The sequence below is a fragment of the Lactuca serriola genome, chromosome 6 (assembly GCF_051521515.1).
Source record: "Lactuca serriola cultivar US96UC23 chromosome 6, Lser_US96UC23_V15, whole genome shotgun sequence".
NCBI lineage: Eukaryota > Viridiplantae > Streptophyta > Magnoliopsida > Asterales > Asteraceae > Lactuca > Lactuca serriola.
This window is the reverse complement of record NC_136413.1, coordinates 4,873,231-4,895,409: the sequence shown is the minus strand read 5'-3', so window position 1 is coordinate 4,895,409 and position 22,179 is coordinate 4,873,231. Positions and strand designations below refer to the sequence as shown.

Here is a 22,179-nt window from a genome sequence, read left to right as displayed (position 1 = left end):
AAAGTTTTTAATCTTAAATATATACTCTAAGTTAGTTTTTGTAATTTTCCAATGAATTTTATAGAGTTCAATATATTTTAATAAAAAATTGATAAAATCATATAGAATATAAAAAATGATGTGACATTCCATTGTAGATGCTTTAAGGTGTTATAACTAAGTAATAACTCACTAGTAGATAATATTTTTTGGAATTCACATAAAATAGTAAACAAGAACCAGCAATAAAAAAATGTTGCATAAAAATGGGAAGTAAGCATAGTCTAATACACATCAAAGTGAAATATTACAATTTTACAAAGGCTGCATTATGCACCAACACATTTAATACTCTACATCGTGGTATGAGTTGAAATTAAGAAAAATAGTTATAAGCAAGCAAACCACAAAGACCGAAAAAGATTTGAACACCCATTTATTCGTCAAAGCCTCCTTTTTTCATATGAACAACAAAAATGGCCTTCCTTTTTTTACATTTCCATTGTTGTCCCTTATTTCTTTTCACAAAAAGTTAGGACCAAACATGGCATAACAACAAAGAGGGAGAAATAGCAATCAGAATTTTACATCAAAAGGGAAATCTAAACAAAAAATAACTCCAAATTTATGCATGGCCTACAAAGTCATCCTCTTCCAACTCGATGCCTTCTTCAGCAAGCCTACGCTCCTTGTAGACATAACCTTTTGCCACAACCAGAAATATCCCAAAGTTCACAAGGCTTAAAATTGCAAGTAACCAATAGAAGTTGTAAAGCCTCCCCTGGTTCAAGTTATCAGCTATCCATGGCTTCTTGTCTCCTGTAATCTTGTGAACTATTGTCACCAAAATAGAGCTAAAGAAGAACCCTAACGATAATGTGCTTAGAAACAATCCAGTGCTCATTGTTTTCATCCCTTTTGGGCACTCCCTTAAGAAGAAGTCAAGCTGTCCTATGTAAGTAAACGCCTCACCTGCACCCACTAATACAAACTGCGGAGCCAACATAAAGACTGTTATTGGGACCACCTTAGAGGGATCATCTACTATGCCATGAGACCTAGCAACTCGTAGTCGTTTGATCTCGCATATAGCAGCTGCAACCATGGCTAAGATGGATAGGACTAGTCCTATTCCTATACGCTGTAGAGGGCTTAGCCCTTGTGGGTGTTTGAGATACCGTTTGGCAATTGGAACAATGATTCGATCATAGATTGGCACCGTTAAAAGAATGCTTCCTACAAAGAAAACTGTAAGGGAAGCGGCAGGGATCTGAAAAGAGTTTCCGATGTGTCTATTCATTGTGGTAGCTTGTGACACTGAGAGTGTGGTCATTTGCGCATAAACTGTCCAAAATAGTATTGTGGTAGCCCAAGTTGGTAACATTCTGATCACCATTTTCACTTCCTCGACATCAGTTAAAGTTGAAAGATTCCATTTGTCGACTGTAGCTAGTGATTCGAATGATCTTTCTCCATCTTTAATTGCTGCCTTGTCAAGGAAACTGCCAAAAATAATAGATCAATCAATAACAATAAAAAGAATATATATGGTCAAGTGAAAGCCAACTGTCTCTAACTATAGTACTTTATTTTTATAGTCAGGATGCATCACACGATTGTCTAAATCTCTTTTTTAGTGTATATATATCCTGATCAACTCTCATTAAGACGTGTTTAGCAAATATGGATGTAATATTTTTTTTTGTATAACTAATACGATCAATAGAAGTTTTGTCATCGGCTGTTGGAGTTCCATATCCGTGTGTTGCTGATGGTTGTCTTTTTAGTGCATGATTGATTAACTTTTATTCTTTCTTTAGACGTCTTTTTCTGAGTCTAAATCCAAGTTGGCCTTGTTTCACCGATAGGAGACAAAAGGGTGTGAATATCTACAAGACTTTGGCTAGGGTTAGGGTTACAAGACAGAAAACTTGGTTTTCACATTATACAACTAGCATCAAGATTGATTGAAGACAGACTGTACGTTCGATCAGAACCTCGTGATCTTGATGGTGCACTATTGGTTATCTATAGCACAATCAAGACAGATGCATGCACATGTATGTTTAAAAAAATCTAAAACTTAAATGATTAAGATACTCATCATAAATCATATCATATATAATAACACAATATAATAATCGTAACTTTTACAATATATCCAAGAAAGATTGACAGATATTTGGGTTTCTGTTTTCCAAGGTAAGTTTTCTTTTCGATGGACACCAATTGCGATGGTAGGTAAAATTAAGAAATATTATGAATGGTAATTACTAATTAGAGTATATTTTTTTTTATCGAAGGGTTATGCAGTCGGTGCATGATAAAGTAGTAGAAAGTGATATATCAAGAGCATTAATGTTTCTCCTTAAATAATTGGCATTGACGCCTAACAGTGTTGAAAGATGCAGACAACCACAAAGTGCGTGGTTTCAAAATCATTGAAAATGTGAAACAATATAAGGAATCTTTTTGGGTCTTTAGATAATCTGTAGGATTCCAAGTTATTATACTTTTAATTATGATATAAAATTATTAAAAAAAACATAAACAAACAAACTGAAATAGTTAGCTTTTACCTTTCTGTATATACTTGCTTTTAGCTTTTTGTTTTTGTTTTCAAACCTCATAAACTTTGAATCTAATTATTAAGCATTTAACCAACAATAAATTACTTTTTTTCATTAAGTTATACTATATTTTTTATGAAGTAGAACAAATAATATCTTAAGTAAATAAAATCCATGCTAAAACAAAACTGGTAAATGATTTTTTAGTATATTTTGTAGGCAAGCAAGAATTATTGGTATAAATATATAACAAGGAATATGGTGGCCTAGGATTGGCTTATTATTCTAGTTGCTTGAGTTATGGACAAAAGATGGCACCCACAAGTTTTGTTGGCAAATTTGAAGAACAAGATCAATCATTCGTGGATCTTATTGCCAATTGGCCATATTATTCAAAGTATATTTTCAATCTATTATTTTCATAATTGATTGCCAAAACATGGGACCCATCATAAGCTTAACTCTTATAATGATCTCCACATGCTCAATTATGCACGTCATCGTTTAAATAAAAGTTTGAAATTCTAAGTTAAATACTTGTTTTAGTTTGAAAATTGAGAAAAGCTAACTTCATAAATAAACTTTATTCTAAATAATTAACTACTAATAATATATTTTTTCATAAACACTCAGTCATACCATATTGAGAAGATGAGAGTCGACTATGTTTCATATATTGCATGTTAGATTTATCTAATAATACGTACATTCTTTTAATAAGAAAATGCATCAAGTTAAGTCAAGATTCTTTATCATCTAAAGTTTAATAATCAACCGAAAAAGAAAACTAAAACAAAGGCCAACTTGTAAATATAGTTTGGATAATATTTTATTTATGCTAAAAGGAAATTAATTAGAATAATCTCTTTTATGCAAGAACAAATGTTGAAATTACTTTCTATTGGTCACACATATTCTCATGTCTCATGAACCTTTTCAATAAATAATAAATTAATAAAATTTACCACGGCGGAATTTATCATCTATTAAAAACAGAAGCTAAATCTAGATATAAAGACAAATAAACAGAAAGTGAAAAGGACTCACCGATATTCTTTGCTGTGTGGCAACTTCTGCTTGCTTTTCTTGCTATCAGCTCCTTCGTTAATTACAATATCATCCACGTTGAACAATAAGGAAGGATCCGAAGGAAGCTCCATGTGTCTCTTCTTCCATGCCCCCACGAAAACCGAAGCTATCTGTGTTAAAGGACTACCCACAAGCTTCTTGAACCGATACCTTTTTGTACCCAACAAGAAGATCACCAACCCCGTAACAATGACACAAGCCACGATCCCATACCCCCAACGACGACCAAGATTGTCCTGGATATAAACAAGAACAGTAACTGCCCCAAGTGACCCGATACTTATGAAGAAGAAGAACCAGCTGAAGAAAGCCACCATTTGGGTCTTTTCCCCTTTATCGGACTCATCAAACTGGTCTGACCCAAAACCCGAAACACTTGATTTGAGTCCACCAGTCCCCAGAGCTGTCAGGTAGAGTGCAAGGTAGAGAAACGTCAGCTGGACCTCGGTAGCCTTAGCACATGAGTTGCCGCTGTCAGGGGTGCATTTTGGTGGTTTAAGGCTAGGGATGGCGGTTGTGATGGTTAAAAGTGTCACACCCTGTTAATTAATCATTACAAAAACAAGTAAGAGTTCAGACTGAGAAAACATAGTGGACATAGTTTAATCAGTTTACATTTATGTATATACACATGATATTATATATTGTTGCATAGTATCTAAATGGATGAAATGTGTCAGTCTTACCGTTGCTTGAACTGCTGCGAATATGGCGATGGTGAGGTACCTATAATTAAACACATCCGTAACATAAAATGAGAAAAATTTACATTTACTCATGAAAGCTTCATATAATTAAGGAATAAATTGGTTGATATATATGTGATTCAGTAATTACCGGCCAAGAAAAGTGTCAGCAACAAAACCTCCAAGAAGACATAACATGAAAGAGGTACCCAAAAAATTGGTGACATCATTGGCGGAGCTAGCATTTCCAAAATGCATCGTCCCGGTCAAATATGTCACCAAATTTACAGCGATACCTAAAGTCGCTAACCTTTCACATGCTTCCACTCCTGAATAGACGATACTTCATCTTAGATTATCTTAATCTTAATCATAATCGTAAAAACAAAGAAATGGAGCAGGAAACCAAGAATGATGCTCGGAAACAATATCAACTGAGTTTATAATGAAAGACATGGATACAGAATAGGACAGGAAGGGTGATGAACCTAGAATCATGGCGGCACTAATCCAGCCACCGGTGGTGGCACGGTGAGCCGGCTGACCCTTGTAGTCCCAAGCATCACTTAGAGTTTTTGCTACCTGTAATTCAGGGAGAGCCATATTATATATTTTGGTTGCTTCTGTATACAATGTTAGTATATGCTGCTTAGGATTTGAAGGTTGGGGGGAAAGATCAAAGATATTGGGGAGGATGAGATGCTTAATATTCCATAAATTTTAGGCAATACCGAGGGGCCTTTTATAGCAATCGATGTGTGATTATATCTAATTATCTTATTATTGATGATATCCATTTTTATGGCATTATATTATTATTGATTATATCCATTCCTTTTATAGACAGCATTAATTTTCTAATTTCTATGGCATAATATTAGTTGTAAAACGCTTCATGTATATATATATATATATATATATATATATATATATATATATATATATATATATATATATATATATATATATATATATATATATATCAGGTCGATGTATATTCATTCAATTCAATATCAATAATATAGAGAACCTAATCCAAATCGATACCATTTGTTATTTGCATTACTCATAATATATAGAAAAACAAATAATTTTAACATTAATTTGTTCTAAAAAATTCTTATAATTAATTTTCAACGAATGAGAAAGTAGATTTTAATAAAAGAAAGTATTACATATTTATAGACGTCGACACTCCAGATAGGAATGGTTTCGGTTTCTTCAGCTATATCATTTGGATAGTAATTTGACTAGAATGATGATGATAATAGGAAGCAAAACAAAACGCCAAGAACACAATGGACGTGTTTGGCACATAGCTTTTGAGAATTTCTAGCGTTTGACAAAACGAACCGTTTTGAACAGAATGTCTCGTTCGACACTACAAGATTCCGGCGTTTAGTTTAAACAAAATGTTCCAAATTCAAATACTACTTTATGTAACTACAAGTTACAAGCTACTCGCTACCTGCTACCAGCTAATTTTGACGAACACGTCCAATATATAGGTGGAAAACCTTATTTTAGGGAAAAAAAAGTACAAGGCATTACACTTCTTACATATATAAAATCCATGATGCGAAGGGTTTAGATAAGTGTTATAATCGACAATACAAGGGAGTAATAGGAGGTGATATGGAATAATTGTGGGCAAATTTCACAAACTTCATTAAGTTTATACGATAATTCGATTTTGATATTGCATTATATTTTGTCTTAAATTTGACATTTTATTTTCCAATTTGTTACAATTCTGACTATTTGACCAGTCAATCAGGTTGCCTGATGATGTGATAGGATGATATATCAGTTTTGATGACGTGACATGCTGACATTGCATGTTGAAGTGTCAAAGTTGAAAAAATATATCAGAAAAATATCAAAATTTTGCTTTTTTTTTCCAATTTGAACACTAAATTTTAATTTTTTATTTTTCAATTTTTATGTAACGCCCGGTTCCCGGTACGTATTTTAAATAAGAATTTTTGCACTTTTACTCTGGGACTCGACGAGTTGGAGGCCCCAACTCGTCGAGCGGAGGCTAATTTGGATGCGGGTGGAAGAATCTACTCGCCGAGTCGGAAGCCCCGACTCGACGAGTAGACCTGTCTGAATGAAATCCTAAATTTGAGGGTTTACAACTATTTAAACACATTAAGAGGCCTCCACTCCAGCCTCCATCACCCTCATACCCCATTCTCGAAACCCTAATCAGTTGTGAGTGCTCTTGAGCTATTTTGGTGCCATTTGTGTGATTTGAAGCTTAGAGAAGGAAGGAAAGGCTTGGAGGTTCAAGAAGAAGGCAGTAGATCCAGAGTCTTGGTTGCATTTCCAGCTTGTTTGAGGTAAAAAGATTCAACCTTGATTTCCCATTTGTTAGATCTTCTTTAGGGCTTGAATCTTGTCATTTTTGGGGCATTTCTAAGTCACATTCGGGTTTATAGCGTAATGTAGAGTGTTGACTTCAGATCTTGAACCTTGGAAGGTTGTCATGGCATAAAGGACGCACCTCCGCGCGCGCGGGGGGCGGTGTTGGACTTAAATCGGGGGTTTAAAAGATTTTTACAAGAAAATATTTTTTCTAAAATTTAAAATAAAAAGGTTTTGAGAAAGAACAGGGTGTGTGATGCGTGCAACCGGCCGAGCTCAAGTAAGTTTTTCCCAAGATACCCATACATGTTATGTTATGTTATGATTATGAGAACTGCATGCTAGATTAGGGCTAAGGATCTAGGAAGATGCCTTATGTGCCTGCTATATGTGCTTATTGAGTTACATGCTAGAACTAAGTAGTTAGTAATATGATGGCCTGAATAGGATATGCTTGGTATGGTTACCCAATGCTCGAATGTTGCTTGCTTCGTGCTTTTGAGAGTTCTAGTTATCTTTAGCTAACTAGTAAAAGGATACACTAAGTTACATATTACGAGGACTAAATAATTTCAGAAGGTTAGGTCTAGCTCTATTGCGCAGCTCTTATTTGAGTCCAAACGTTGTAGACTTGTACGGTAGGACCTCTCATTCGAAAAATTATCTGGTCTTAGTGATATGTAATGGTATTCGTAAGCTAGTTAGCTAAAGGTGGCAGGAATTCCTTATGCAGCTGATGGCGGAGAGTAGGTCGAAGAGTTACCTTATGGTAAGCCTAGGATGAGATTAGTGCAGAAAGCGGTAGTAGTAGAAGGGACTTGGTAAAGTCAAGGCAATCCTTGAGGAAAGTACAGATAAATGTGGAAGGTAGTATGAGGTCGTACTACTGGAAGCAGAGGATCCGTACTTAAGTCAAGGAGGGCTGAGATAGAACCAGGGAACTTGTAGTATGTGAGACCTCTCGAAGTTATGTATGACCCTGACAATTATGTATTTTGTTTCAGAATGGTGACGATTATGCGACACGGGGGAGGAGGTTCAGGGTCAGGATCAGGATCAGGTGTCGAGCCAGTTGATGAGGGACTACGTGAGTTCATTGCTTCTAAGATCACTAGAGGCATCATTTAGTCGAACCCGGTGATTTTCGGGTCGATCAAGGAGGGGATTATTGAGCTGATGGAGGATTGCCTCAGGGCGTTTAAGAGTGACTGGGCGTCTAGCCAGTCAAGGGCGCCCACACTGTCCTTTAAGGACTTCAGGGGATGTGGTGCTCCGGACTTCCACAGGGTGAAGGACCCCATTGTTGCCAGGAGATGGATTGCAGACATGGAGTCTGCCTAATTGACGAGCTTCTGCCTTAAGGGGTCTAAGGTCCGGTACGCTGCAGGATGTTTGAGGGACAGGGCTAGAGATTGGTGGAAGTCAGTTGGTGATTCTTTGGGAGCCCCAGCCATTGAGGTTATGGCCTAGTCTGGCTTTGTGACCAGGTTTAGGGCTGAGTTTGTGCCGGTTGTGGAGCTTCAGCAGCTGACCAAGGAGTTTCTTGACATGAGACAGACTACTGAGACGGTGGCGGAGATTACCACCAAGTTTCTGGAGAGGGCCTTATTGGTGCCTCAATATGCATGAGATGAGGAGGTGCGGAAGACCCGATATCATGATATGTTGAGAGCTGATATCCGGAAGCATGTCAGCTACTCAACATACCCGACCCTGGATTCCATGATTACCAGGGCGAGGGAGACGAAGATTGATTTAGAGCACCTCAGGAAGAGGAAGGCGGAGACGGAGCAGGTTACTAGGGTTTCGGGGAAGAAATCCAAGGGATCCGACACTAGGTCGAAGGGCCAGCTGGGCCAGAGCCGCTGCAGGAAATGTGGTAGGTCGCATGAGGGAGCTTGTAGATTGGGATCATCGGGCTGCTACAAGTACGGCAAGATGGGGCACTTTAGCATGGATTGTGCTGCCCCTACCCCCACATTCCAAACATCAGACCTGATTTGCTTCCATTACAATCAGAAGGGCCACAAAAGGTTGATTTCCCGAGATTGAAAGCAGCGGCAGTGCTAGCCCTAGCGACCCTGCGGATCACTGATGGCCGGCAGGGCAAGTCAGAGGCTCCAGTGGTTCGGAGCCGAGCTTTCCAGTTGACTACCAAGGAGGCACACGCCGCACATGATGTGGTGACGTGTATGATTTCTTCTCCCTAGCTTTATTTATATGTTGTTTATGATATTTATGTGCCATGTTATGTGTTTTGTTTAGGATCGTTCCATGTGAACGGTATTCTAGTTCAGGTGTTGTTCGATTCGGGTGCTACCCGATCATTTTTTTCTCTTACACTTAGCAATACGTTCCATGAGTATTCGGGCATGTTAGATTGCCCTCTAGAGGTCGAGATTGTCGACGACCGATCAGTACGAGCATCAGAGGTTTTTAGAGATTATGTTCCGAGACTGTAGGAGGAGCGCTACCTGGTAGACTTGGTTCCCATTCCGTTACGCAGGAACAAGGTTATTATAGGCATGGATTGGTTGAGCCCCAATGGGGCAATGATCAACTGCGTGCAACAGTTGGTACGGGTCAGGACCCCAAGTGGGGGAGAGTTGGTGATTTATGGCGAGAGGCCACATCGTGGACTAGATTTATGCTCGGCAACGAGGGTTGGGCGCTACCTTTCAGCAGGGTTATGCTGGCAATGTCGCCTATGTTATGGATACTCGGGAGGCGGGTAGGGTGACGATGAGTGATGTACCAGTGGTGCAAGAGTACGCAGATGTATTCCCAGAGAAGCTGCTTGTGATACCTCCGGAGAGACAAGTAGAGTTCAGGATCGACCTGGTCCCTGGTGCGGCTCCGATAGCCAAGGCACCATATTGATTGGCTCCTCCCGAGATGCAGGAGTTGTCTACACAGTTGTTGGAGCTATTAAACAAGTGATTCATTAGACCGAGCAGTTCACCCTATGGAGCCCCAATCCTGTTTGTGATGAAGAAGGACGGGTCGCATCGGATGTGTATAGATTACCGGGAGCTAAATAAGATAACGGTGAAAATCCGTTACCCACTCCCGAGGATTGATGATCTCTTCGACCAGCTACCAAGGACATCTTGGTTTTCCAAGATTGATTTGCGATCAGGCTACCATCAGATGATGGTCAGAGATGAGGACGTATAGAAAACTGCTTTCCGGACTCGCTATGACCATTATGAGTTCGTGGTGATGCCCTTCGGGCTCACCAATGCTCCTGCTGCGTTCATGGACCTCATGAACCGCGTATGCAGACCGATGTTGGATCGGTGTATGATAGGTTTTATTGATTATATCTTGGTTTACTCCAAGACGCAGGAGCAACATGAGGAGAACTTGTGATAGGTTTTGGATACCCTGAGGAGGGAGAGCTTGTATGCCATGTTCTCCAAGTGTGAGTTATGGTTGCGCGAGGTGCAGTTTCTTGGGCACCTTGTCAACCGGAACGATATTCTGGTCGACCCGGCCAAAGTAGAGGCTGTGATGAGATAGGAGGTTCCGAAGTCTCCATCTGAGATTCAAGGTTTCCTGGGATTGGTAGGCTATTAACGGAGGTTCTTTCAGGACTTCTCCAAGATAGCCGTACCCTTGACCCGGTTGACGAAGAAAGTCGTGGTCTTTCGTTGAGGGCCTGAGCAGCAGGTAGCATTCGAGACATTGACACAGAGATTATGTGAGGCGCTGATTCTAGCCTTGCCAGAGGGCGTGGAGGATTTTGTAGTTTACTGTGATGCGTCTATTTTTGGTTTGGGCGCGGTATTGATGCAGAGGGGGAATGTTATCGCCTACGCCTCGATACAGCTGAAGCCTCACGAGGCGAACTACCCGACGCACGATGTAGAGTTGGGGTGGTTGTCTTCGCCCTCAAGATTTGGCGACACTACCTCTATGGGGTCCGATGTACTAATTACACGGACCATAAGAGTTTGAGGTACCTCATGGATCAGCCGAATCTGAACATGAGGCAGCGTCAGTGGCTGGATGTGATGAAGGATTATGACTATGAGATCCTCTACCACCCAAGGAAGACCAATGTGCTGGCTAATGCTCTTAGTCGCAAGGCGGCCACGATCGGATATATTTTCTTGCGGATGACAGTAGTGCTTCCGCTTTTGAAGCAGATTCGAGAGGCCCAGCAGGAGGCTATGAAGGAGGAACATCGGAAGGGAGAGCGTATTGTGGGGCATGTTTCCTTCTTCGACTATGATAGCTGTGGGTTGTTGACACTACACTGTAGGGTGTGGGTTTCGTATCATGGAGGTGTGTGCCAGGTGCTGATGGAGGAGGTGCACAAATCCAGGTTTTCTATTCATCCCGGGGCAATGAAGATGTACAGAGATCTTCGTCCTGATTATTGGTGGCCCTACATGATGCAGGATGTTGCATAGTACGTTGAGAGTTGCCTGACCTGTAGGAAGTTCAACGCTTAGCACCAGAAGCCTCACGACAAGACACAACTGTAACATCCGGGAATTTGGCTATATCTATTTAACCCTTCTTCTTCTCCAAATCGTCAAGATTAGCCCCTAAATGGAAAATGTTGCAAAGGAGTACGTCGGGCGTACTGAAGAGTACACTGCATGTACTCATTCTCTTATAATAAACACAGACTCCATGAAGTACGTTAGGCGTAACTGGCCCAAATGCAAAACCCTAAATGGGACTAGAGGACTATAAAAGGAATGATATAGTCTCTTCCTCAGCCACCATTTCACAGAGAGAAACCCTAAGAGAGCATCATCATCGTTCTAAAGTTATGTGTGGGTGTTTTGAGCTAGAAAGTGCCATTGTGTGATGGTGAAGAAGAAGAGGAGGTTCTTGTGGAGACTAAAAGTTGGAGTACAAGTTTGGATCTGAGTTCTTCAAAGGGTGGAGCTTCACTTAGAGGTAAAAAGCTCAGAGCTTTCCTTATCATTTTTGTTTTGTGCTTGATGGACCAACTTTTAGGGTTTTGGTCCTAAGGTGGAGGCTTTATGAGCAAATGGCCTCCATAGGTTAGAATCTGCCTTATTTCAGTGTATTATGAGTTGTGAGTTCGTAAAAATCCAATCTTGGTCGTTAACATTAAGTTATGCTTGAGTTAAGGACTTAATGAGGAAAGAGGTTAAGAGTTTGGAGAGGTTAGTGGCCTTTTCAGCCATGCAAAGGCTCAAAGGTTTCAACTTTATGACTGAAGAGGCAGTAGAGAGCCTAGATTTGTGATATGAGCCCATGACTTAACCTGTTCAGACCAAAAATAGAGAAAAAGATAAGTCTGGGACTTACGTTGGGCGTAAGTCTCAAAATGCACCGCGTAGTGTGTTGAGGTCCCCGATCAGTTTCACGCGCGCTGGAGTACGCTGAGCGTACCAAGGAGGTACGCCCCGCGTAACTCCTTCTGTGGGCTTTTGAGTTATGTATTGTGTTGGGCCTTGAGTGTTGGGCCTGGAGTTTGGGCTTCATGCAATAGAGTCTTGGACCAAAGAAGTGTATATATATGTGCTTTGGGGACCTTGGGTTGGGCTTGCCTTTTGTTTGGGAATTGGGCCGTGTGTGGGCCCGTTTATTTTTGGGCCTTGGTGGGCCCAGTGAGTTAGGGCATTAATGGGCTGGTAGGTGGTCTATCTTTATACCCAATAAGTGAGAGGTTGGACTTAGCTCCTAATTGAGATAATTGTGGGTTTGGCACAAAGTTAGAGGCTGGTGCGTAGCAGCAGTGTTTACAGGAGCTGTTCTTCACCCGAGGTGAGTCTTCTCACTATACTTTACCTTGAGTGGTAGTTATGTGTGACCGGATGGTCTTATGTGCTTACATTGAGTATTATGTTATTCTATTATATGTGACATGCTATGCATTATGTCTTTGTGATTTATGCTATGCGGAGTTTATAGACCGGACCAGAGGGTTCAACGATTCATGAGGCCGGAAGGCTCAAGCAGACCGGACCAGAGGGTCCAACGAGCTTAGGACTGGAAGGTCCACAAAGTTAGGGCCAGAGGGTCCACAGAGTTAGGACCGGAAGGGCCATAGAGTTAGGACCAGAGGGTCCATAGAGTTATAGCCTTGAGTGGCTAGTATGTGTTGTATGGGTATTTTGGAGAACTCACTAAGCTTTGTGTTTACCGTGTTATGTGTTATATGTTTCAGGTTTTCTTCTCAGGATCACGGGACGGCACCGACTTGATTGTACACACCGGAGAAAGAGTTAAATGGTTCCTGGATTAATAATGGAGTTGTGCTTTGTAATTGAATAAAATAGATTTTTATACGATATGTTATGAAAGGTATGCATTTTAAAAATGAAATATTGTTTTAAAATTTTCACGTCGTTACAACAACCGTTGGATATCCCTATGTAGAAATAGGAAGATATTACTATGGAAACGAATCTTCCCAGGACCGCACGGGGAGTGGATGATGGGTTTTGTATACTATAACATACTATGGTGCACATACAACCTTAAAAACCTTGGATCTATGTTTTCACTAATTATACATGCAAATGGTTTCCAAGGCAGTAAACCTATAACTAGCATGCATTTGACATAAACCATATAATATACTAGTTAGGGTAACATACCTTTTTTTATATCTTAAAGTCTTGATGTATTTGGTGTTGCTAGAAAGACTATGGCCTTTAAGAACTTAGTTCCCCAAGTGTTGCACCTCAAATGGAATCACAACTCACCTAGGACAAAGGTGATTCTTGAGAGAGAATTCCATGCACCAAAACACCTCCATATTTCTCTAAGAAAAGAAGCACATGTTTTTGGTCATGAAGCAACATATTTATATGGTGGATTCCAAGGGTCATAGGTTTAACCCAAATCCATACCCATGAGTTTTATGATCCATGGTTCGTATGGCCCAACTCTTTATGTATCCATACATAAACTTGGTCCAACATGGATCATAATCCTAACACATATAAATATAACTAATTAACACAATTAGTCCCTATAGATTTAATTAGTCTGTTTTGATCACTAAATTAATTCCAAATTAATTCTTGATCAATACTAATTAAAACATATGATTTCATATTATATATTAGAACTCATAATATATTAATAAATCATATATAACCTTCTCTCAATAGTCCATCCTAACAAATTGTCCTGGTGCTATGCAGCCCAAATGGACCATGCTACTCTCGGGTCGAGTACATACCAATAATAGTTATCGGCTTAGACATCTAATCCAACAGTGGATGCGATTTGGGTCATTGTGGATCGGTTGACCAAGAGTGTCCATTTCATACCGATCTAGGAGAGCTTCTAGGCCGAGAAGTTGGACGATATCTACATCTGAGAAGTAGTAGCTCGACACGGAGTGCCAGTCTTCATGATTTATGACAGAGACGTATGGCTCACTTCCAGGTTCTGGAAGAAGTTTCACGATGAGTTGGGTACCCGTCTGGACTTCAGCACCGCTTTTTACCCATATATGGATGGTCAGAGTGAGCAGACCATCCAGACCTTGGAGGATATGTTACGGGCATATGTATTAGACTTCGGTGGTAGCTGAGATATCTATCTTCCATTAGCTGAGTTCTCCTACAAAAACAGCTACCATACGAGTATTGATCGCCCTCCGTTCGATATGTTGTATGGGAGGAGGTGAAGGACCCCGATATGCTAGGGTGAGGTTGGGCAAAGAGTCATAGGGAGTACCGAATTGGTACTCAAGACGACGGAGATGATCTAGCAGGTCCAAAGCAGGCTTCAGACTTCTCAGAGTCGGCAGAAAAGTTATCCCGACAAGTGTCGTTCAGACCTGGAGTTCTAGGTCGGGGATATGGTTCTCCTGAAGGTGTCATCTTGGAAAGGTGTCATCGGGTTCAGGAAACAGGGCAAGTTGGGCCCCATGTATATTGGTCCTTTCAGGCTTGCAGCCCGGGTGGGCAAGGTGACAAATAGGCTGGATCTGCTAGCCGAGCTTAGCCATATTCACAGTACCTTCCATGTCTCCCAGTTGCGGAAGTGTCTAGTAGACGACTCTGCAGTGGTGCCTCTAGAGGATATTTAGGTGGATGACAACCTGAACTACATTGAGCGACTAGCAGCTATCCTTGACAGGAATTCGAAGGATTCGAGGAACAAGAGGGTCAAGCTGGTGAAGATACAATGGCAGCACCACAAGGGCTCAAAATGGACTTGGGAGCCGGAGGACGAGATGAGAGAGCACTACCCCGAGCTTTTTCCAGATACAGCAGCAGATTTTGAGGACGAAGTCTAAAATAAGTGGGGGATATTTGTAACGTCCGGTTCTTGGTATATATTTTAAATAAGAATTTTTGCACTTTTACTCTGGGACTCGACGAGTTAGAGGCCTCAACTCATCGAGGGGAGGCTAATTTGGACGCGGGTGGAAGAATCTACTCGCCGAGTCGGAAGCCCCGACTCGATGAGTAGACCTGTCTGAATGAAACCTTAAATTTGAGGGTTTGCACCCTATTTGAACACATTAAGTGGCCTCCACTCCAACCTCCATCACCTTCAGACCCCATTCTCGAAACCCTAATCAGTTATGAGTGCTCTTAAGCTATTTTGGTGCCATTTCTGTGATTTGAAGCTTAGAGAAGGAAGGAAAGGCTTGGACGTTCAAGAAAAAGGCAATAGATCTAGAGTCTTGGTTGCATTTCCAGCTTGTTTGAGATAAAAAGCTTCAACCTTGACTTCCCATTTGTTAGATCTTCTTTAGGGCTTGAATCTTGTCATTTTGGGGCATTTCTAAGTCACCTTCGGGTTTAGAGCATAATGTAAATTGTTGACTTTAGATCTTGAACCTTGGAAGGTTCTCATGGCATAAAGGTGCCAACTTTATTGTTATAAGAGTCCCATGCACCATATAAACCTCTTTTTAGGACCATTTGAGCCAAATACCCCATGCATGAACGTCAAGTTTGTAACTTTACGTGTAATATGGACCCTAGGAGGTCAGATATATGTTTTGAATGCATTAAGCCAGACCGAAGTCAACTGGATAGTTTTGGACATAGAGGGACTCGGCGAGTCGGGTTGCAGTTTCCCCCAAACCTCTTCTGATATTGGACAATGTGTTGAGCTGGAAGAACACTCATCCTGTTGGGTTCATTGTAGGCCTGAAGATCATGGAACTCGGCAATTTCAAGAACATAACTCAACGAGTTCAAGACTAAGTCCCATCTGCACGAAGACAAACTCGACGAGTTCATAAGGAACTCGGTGAGTCAAGGACTATACGTGCCTTCTTGCATGAAGAAGGACTTGACGAGTTCAAGGATGAACCAGGCGAGTCAGTGGTAGAAAGTCCCAACCTTGTATGAAGGAGAACTCGACGAGTTCTTGAAAGACTCGGCGAGTTGGTGGGTCAACCCAGCGAGTTAAGTCAACCAGATGTTGCCTTTGACCCAGAGTTGACTTTGACCAAGGTGTTGACCTTGACTTTGAATTTGACCTTAGTTGACCATGAAATGGTAATTAAGGAAGATTGTTATGTGTAGGGATCGAGAGGAGTTGATTCCCTCAGCGAGGACAGTTTAGACACCTCATGACACTGGGGTGAGTTACCTTCTAGTAGAAATGGGTCTAAGGCACCAAGGTCGGCTCACTAGTAAAAGTTATAGTATAGATAATTATATTCTTGATAATTATCTGGTATGTTGTTCTCTGTTATGATTATGTGCTAGCATGATATGATGTTATGTGATAGTAGATAGTAGGGGGAATAGTCCCCGTGTTACGGTCGTAAGGACCGTAAGGTAGGTCGGGCACTGCAGATATGCCTGCTAGTATGTTTATGCTATGTGATTATGTGGTAGTGTTAGGGGTGAAATAGTCCACGTAGCCGTTTGAGATGAACCGGAGGGTAGGTTGGCGCCCCATAAGTGCTAGACAGTGTAGGTCGGCACCCCAGAATTGCCAGACAAGGTAGGCCGAGCACCCCATAATTGGAGTTTTTACTTATAGATGGTAACTAAAAATTTTATTTACCAAACAATGGTGCTTTCAATTTTAAATACCAAAACATGGCACTTTTGTAGAACTCATCACATTTTATATTAAAGAAATAAAAAACAAATAAAAAGCATACTGAAATTTAGCAGATGGCCCAAACCTTCCATCTATTCTACAAACTTCATCAGTCTACTTCTTCCTTATCACATTTCTTAGTACAGGCGACCATCGCCTGCCAACTCCGACTTCATTTTTCTCTTTCTATCCATTTCTACTAGTGAACACCACATGTTATCTCCGATGGATCACAACACTGAAAAAAAATAACTTTCCTTCACCGGTATGTATCTACGAAAACCACACCACCAAAAAAACAGGGATTTTGATTTTGATTTGGTTCCTCAAAATTACACCGATACTTGGGGAATGGTGTTGAAAGATAGAGTGGTTTGGATGATGAGAGATCATGAACGGGGAAATATGTGAGTCGTCTAGTTCAAATTATACAAAATACAATCCATGTTCGTGTATTTGTTTTGTGTTTTGAGTTGCAGGTGCATGCTCCGGATGGGACAATGAGTTTTCTTCTTTCTCAGGGTTGACGTGGTTATAAACTGCCAGTTAATCGACCGGTAGAAAAAAGATAGTGAAAGAAATAGCTTCTCCTGTTTTGCTTGAAGAGATAACTAAACGATCGCACCATTCGAACCAGAAATCCTACAAATCCCCCAACCCCTCTGTCGTTATCCGAACCACCGCTTAGTTGAAAATTTAAACTATCCCCAAGTGTTGGTTTGTTTATGATAACACCAAAATAAAATCCAAGTGTTGTCGTCGAAGATACTTAGCAACGATACTTGCTAGTTGACAGAGCAGTGATCGATAGAGATGAAAAGGGGATGGAAAGGTTGTTGATCGGATATGACAGGTGGTGATCGATGTTGAAAGATTTGCTAGTAGGATGAAAGAGATAACCAACGAAAAGAGATGGAGGAAGCCAAGGGCAATTTGGTAAATGAAGTATATGGGATTGATTTTTTAAGAAAAAAGTGGCGTATATAACAAAATTACTATGTTTTAGTAATTAAATTTGGATGTACTATTGTTTGGTAAATAAAATTTGTAATCACTATGTGTTGATTAAAAACTCCCCCATAATTGCCCGACAGTATGTTTGTTATATGGTATGTGGTATGATGGGGGAACTCACTAAGCTCCGTGCTTATAATTTTCAGTTTTGTTTCAGGTACCTATTCTTCGAAAGGGAAAGAGCCAACATGGTAGCAGCGCATCACTCACACACTCAAGATTTCCACATTATGAGATTTTTGGGACTGTACTCTGACATTATTATTATTTTATGTTAAGGTTTGAGACACGTGTCTATGATTTATGAAACGATATGAATCTAAGATGTTTTTCAGTAAACTATTTTATAAGTTACTTAATCAAAAATAAAATTTTTGGCCATGAAAATTGGGATGTTACATTTTACTCCATTATTTTGTTCTAAATCAAATATAATATATTTGTTTAATTTTTTTTTTTCAGTGTTGACATTTCATATTTTTGTTCAAAATCGAATATCATTTTTTTGTTTCAGATAAAATCGTATAAATAATATTTTAAAACGTATAAATATATCCTTTTTAATTTAAAAACCATATTTATTGTAAAAATACAATGTTTTTTACATTCAAAACACAATGTTACTGTATATTAATTATCTTCTAACTGGATTTTTCATGCTTTATTTGGTTTTATGATGTTGACGTGACATGATAACGGAGTAACACAAAATCATATTTTGGATACTCCAAGAAAACTTAATTTTGATTTCATGCAAAATCTATAATTCAGAAACATAGAATACCTTATATTGTTTGATGTTATTTGAGAGAAGATTTTTGTATATTGTTATGTGAAGAAAAAGTATATATGCAAGAACCAAAAATCATGAATATATACAACGAACGGTCAGTTGGTAATTAAAGTAACCCCTAGACCCTGTGTTTCCGATATCATATTAGCTTATCTGACCGTGCACTTCGCACCTCGAAGATCATATTAAAGTTGTGTATCTAATGAAAAATATAGTTATAATATAATTAATACATATTTATACATAACATTATGGTTTGAATGTAAAATCCTTTGTATTTATAAAAATGTGGATTATAAATTTAAAAAATATATTTATAAGGTTTCAAATATAATAAAAAAACAATTTATACGCTTTCAAATGAAAAATTGTCAACATTACGTAGAATTGGAACAAAATAGAGTGTCGAAATTGAAAAAAAAAATGAAAACTTAATGTCAAATTGAAAAAAGTAAAATTTTAGTTTGTATAGCGTAATTTTTTTTTTCAATTTTGACACGCCAATATGTCACATCATCGAGATGACATGTCAGGAGGCAACTTGGTTGACTGATCAAGTGCTCAAAATTATAACAAATTGGTAAATAGAATGTCAAATTTGAGAAAAAAAATAAAGCTACGTCAAAATCAAATGTCATGTAAACGTATTAATGTTCCATTGAGGCTATCAGTGCATGTACATGATCATAACATACATACAACTTTTCCACCTTTTTAATTGATTATGCTTGAGTTTCACAAAAAATAAAAAGTGAGTGAATAGTATGGTCATGATTGTTGAATAATTTTTCTAAGTCATTATCAAAATTGCTATATTATTGTAATTAGAAACAAAGTTCTTGTTAGATTTCCCTCGTAACTAGAACTTGATTATAATGATATTTATAGAGATATGATAATTTGTTAGATTATTATATGATTGATAAATTAATTAGAAATTATGAGGAAATAATTAGTTAATATATTATATGCTTAATATGTTAATAGGAAATATAAAATTTATTTATTAATTTATATGATTAATAATTTAATACGAAATCAATTACAATTAATTAATTATTAATCAGCATTAATCTGGAATTAATTTAGGATTAACCAAAATTAATTAAAAGTGCAAATGAGTGAATTTGTAATTGTTTAATAGTTGAACAAATGAGGCAATTCTAGAAGCATCATGCCATAGACAATTTTGTGGAATTCCTTAAGGTTTCCTGAAACCTCCTAGATGATAATTAGGAAATTATTTGAATTGGAATTAAATCCATTATTTAATTATTTAAATCTTGCATTGTCCCTAAGTTACCTAAACTATAAATAGGACCCTTTGGTCATAAAATTTTGTGGTATTTCATTCTAAGGAGTATATGAACAAAATTTATACTCTCGTCCTCTCTCATTAAGTGTCTTCTAGTTCTAGGGTTTGGGTGTGAGCAATTAGAGGCGTTAAACTATTGGTGCTAAGATTTCCAAAACCTACACTACAAGGAGATTGAAGTGATTTGTTTACTACAATAAATCAAATGTATGTAACCCCAATCTAATTATTTTGATTTCGTTAGGGTTTATGCTTGTTCTTTTGTGCATAGTATGTTGCCTTCAAAGTGTTGTGACATAGATATTTTATAGGATGCATGTACCCTATTAATTGTTAATTATTTTTTTTGAATTTTATATGATTTTGTTTTCTATAAAACCTATCACTGGCATCAAAGCTTAGGCTTATCAAACATTGATTGCAAATTAGTTAAATTGAACAATTTTTTTTCTCTCAGATTGATCTCACGACATGAAAATTGTTTGTTATGACATGAACTCAGTATAAATACATAATTTCAAGATTTCTTGCCTAATTTGATTTATCTGATTGTTATTTGGGAATTATCTACTTAGAAATCAGTTAAGATCCGATTTTTCATGTTTTCGATGGTTAAATAAAATCCCTTAATATTAGGAGATATCCTTACTTGATAATTGTTTAATTAGAATTGAATTATCCCTTATCGGTTTAATAATAAATTTAATTATAAAATTAATTAAAAGATAATTATAAATCCATGATATGTTTAAATTGATTAATCATGTATATTATTAATTTAGATAATTAATATTTAAACCTAGTATTTTGAAAAGATTTAAAATACACCTTATACTATCTATGATTAAAATAAGGCTGACAATTCTCAACACGACATGCGACACGACACGAAATAAATGGGTTTGGGTTAAGTTTTTCAACCCGCCAACCCGCTAAACCTGCCAACCCGTTTATTAAACGGGTCATATATGAGTTTCTCAAAAAATAAACGGGTTGACCCGCCAACCCATTTATATTCTTAGTAAATAAAATTATTTTATTTTTAAATGTATTTATGTATCAAATATTAATATTTAATAAGTATTATATAATATATACCATTTATTCACACACCATTTGACTGTTTTGACATTATAACTCGTGGTAGATGGTCTAAGGTCATAAGTCATAACCTATAAGGCTAAGTCTGTAACATGTATCTATAAATGTTTTTAATTTTCATTTGGATGTTTAAGACTTAAATATCTAAAATTCGGACCCACGAACCCAAATCTGACCCACGAACCCGCCAACTTGTTAACCCGTATAAATAAATGGGTTGGTGGGTCATATATGGGTTTATGTTCCAAACCCGCCAACCCGTGAACTGTATATTTAAATGGGTCGTGTTTGGGTTGACATATTTTGAGCCGCCAACCCGCCAACCTGCGTCACGCCAACCCGAACACGACACGCTTGCCAGGCCTAGATTAAAAGTTTAATATATTATACGTATAAGACAAGTCATTCAAATCATTAGTAGGCCTTATTCATGAAGTTATACTCTAAGCAGGGTATAAGGATAACAACCTATAAAATGACCGTTGAATGGGTGTCCACTCTCACCCACCACTCAATTGTATGGTGGAGGGTCGTTACACGAACAGATTTGATAGGACATAACCTCTAAAAGTATTACACTACAAAGAAACTAAACCTTTTATAAATCCCACTCTAGTTACTTTAGGAAAAATGTGAAATTGTATTCTAATCCATGAAAACACACATCGTTCCTTATGAGTCGTTAGCGAAGCATGTGTGGTTAACCATCACACTAATTTGGGACTATAAAGGTGAAATGATGAAACAACTCTTGTTTATGATTGTTAATGGAGCGTGTGTAGTTAACCGGCACATCAATGAGAGATTATAAACTGATCGATGGTGTTTGAGCGGGTTTTCATGGTTATTCCCATCTTAATTGTGATCACCAGCATTCCAGTCAAATCTGTAACTGATTTCCAAATCAACAACTGCCTAAGCTAGATTATAAATAGTAATCCATACAATGAGCTGGCAAATCCCTCAACAACCGATACTCAACCTGAATGATCCTGGCGACTCCTCATTTATAAATTGGAATCCAAAAAGGAACCAATGGATACAACGAGCTCGTTAAGCAACTACTTTCTGCCGAGAGACAACTCGTGTATCCTCTGAACACATACCTCCGATAACCACTTACTCTACACCCCTGACTTGGCCAAGTATTGAACCAAAATTGCATAAACCCGTACCACAAATCCTTATGAACCATTCTTTCAACATCACAAACTTGAACAGATCGATGATCCTCCAACA

At 38.4% G+C, this 22,179-nt stretch overlaps 1 protein-coding gene and 1 long non-coding RNA gene across 2 annotated transcripts; one reads left to right on the top strand and one right to left on the bottom strand.

The window, feature by feature from the left end:
* Nucleotides 1-400: 400 nt before the first annotated feature.
* Nucleotides 401-5,052, bottom strand: LOC145059073 (protein NRT1/ PTR FAMILY 6.3-like). The gene is made up of 5 exons (XM_079006941.1): nucleotides 4,813-5,052; nucleotides 4,476-4,653; nucleotides 4,325-4,364; nucleotides 3,597-4,177; nucleotides 401-1,481 (listed from the first exon to the last, which is right to left on the bottom strand). The coding sequence occupies exons 1-5, from the start codon at nucleotides 4,925-4,927 to the stop codon at nucleotides 605-607; spliced, it is 1,791 nt and encodes a 596-aa protein (XP_078863067.1). The 5' UTR covers nucleotides 4,928-5,052; the 3' UTR covers nucleotides 401-604.
* An 11,743-nt stretch (nucleotides 5,053-16,795) lies between these two features.
* LOC145058211 (uncharacterized) lies at nucleotides 16,796-18,118 on the top strand. Its single transcript, XR_013686270.1, has 2 exons — nucleotides 16,796-17,653; nucleotides 17,889-18,118. It is a non-coding gene; the product is annotated as an uncharacterized LOC145058211 (long non-coding RNA).
* Nucleotides 18,119-22,179: the final 4,061 nt, after the last annotated feature.

Coding starts and splice junctions, on each gene's coding strand:
- LOC145059073 (XM_079006941.1), bottom strand. CDS start 4,927: ATGGCTCTCCCTGAATTACAGGTAGCAAAAACTCTAAGTGATGCTTGG. Junction 4,654..4,812: donor TAGTGCCGCCATGATTCTAG/GTTCATCACCCT, acceptor TCGTCTATTCAG/GAGTGGAAGCATGTGAAAGG. Junction 4,365..4,475: donor GCTGACACTTTTCTTGGCCG/GTAATTACTGAA, acceptor GTTTAATTATAG/GTACCTCACCATCGCCATAT.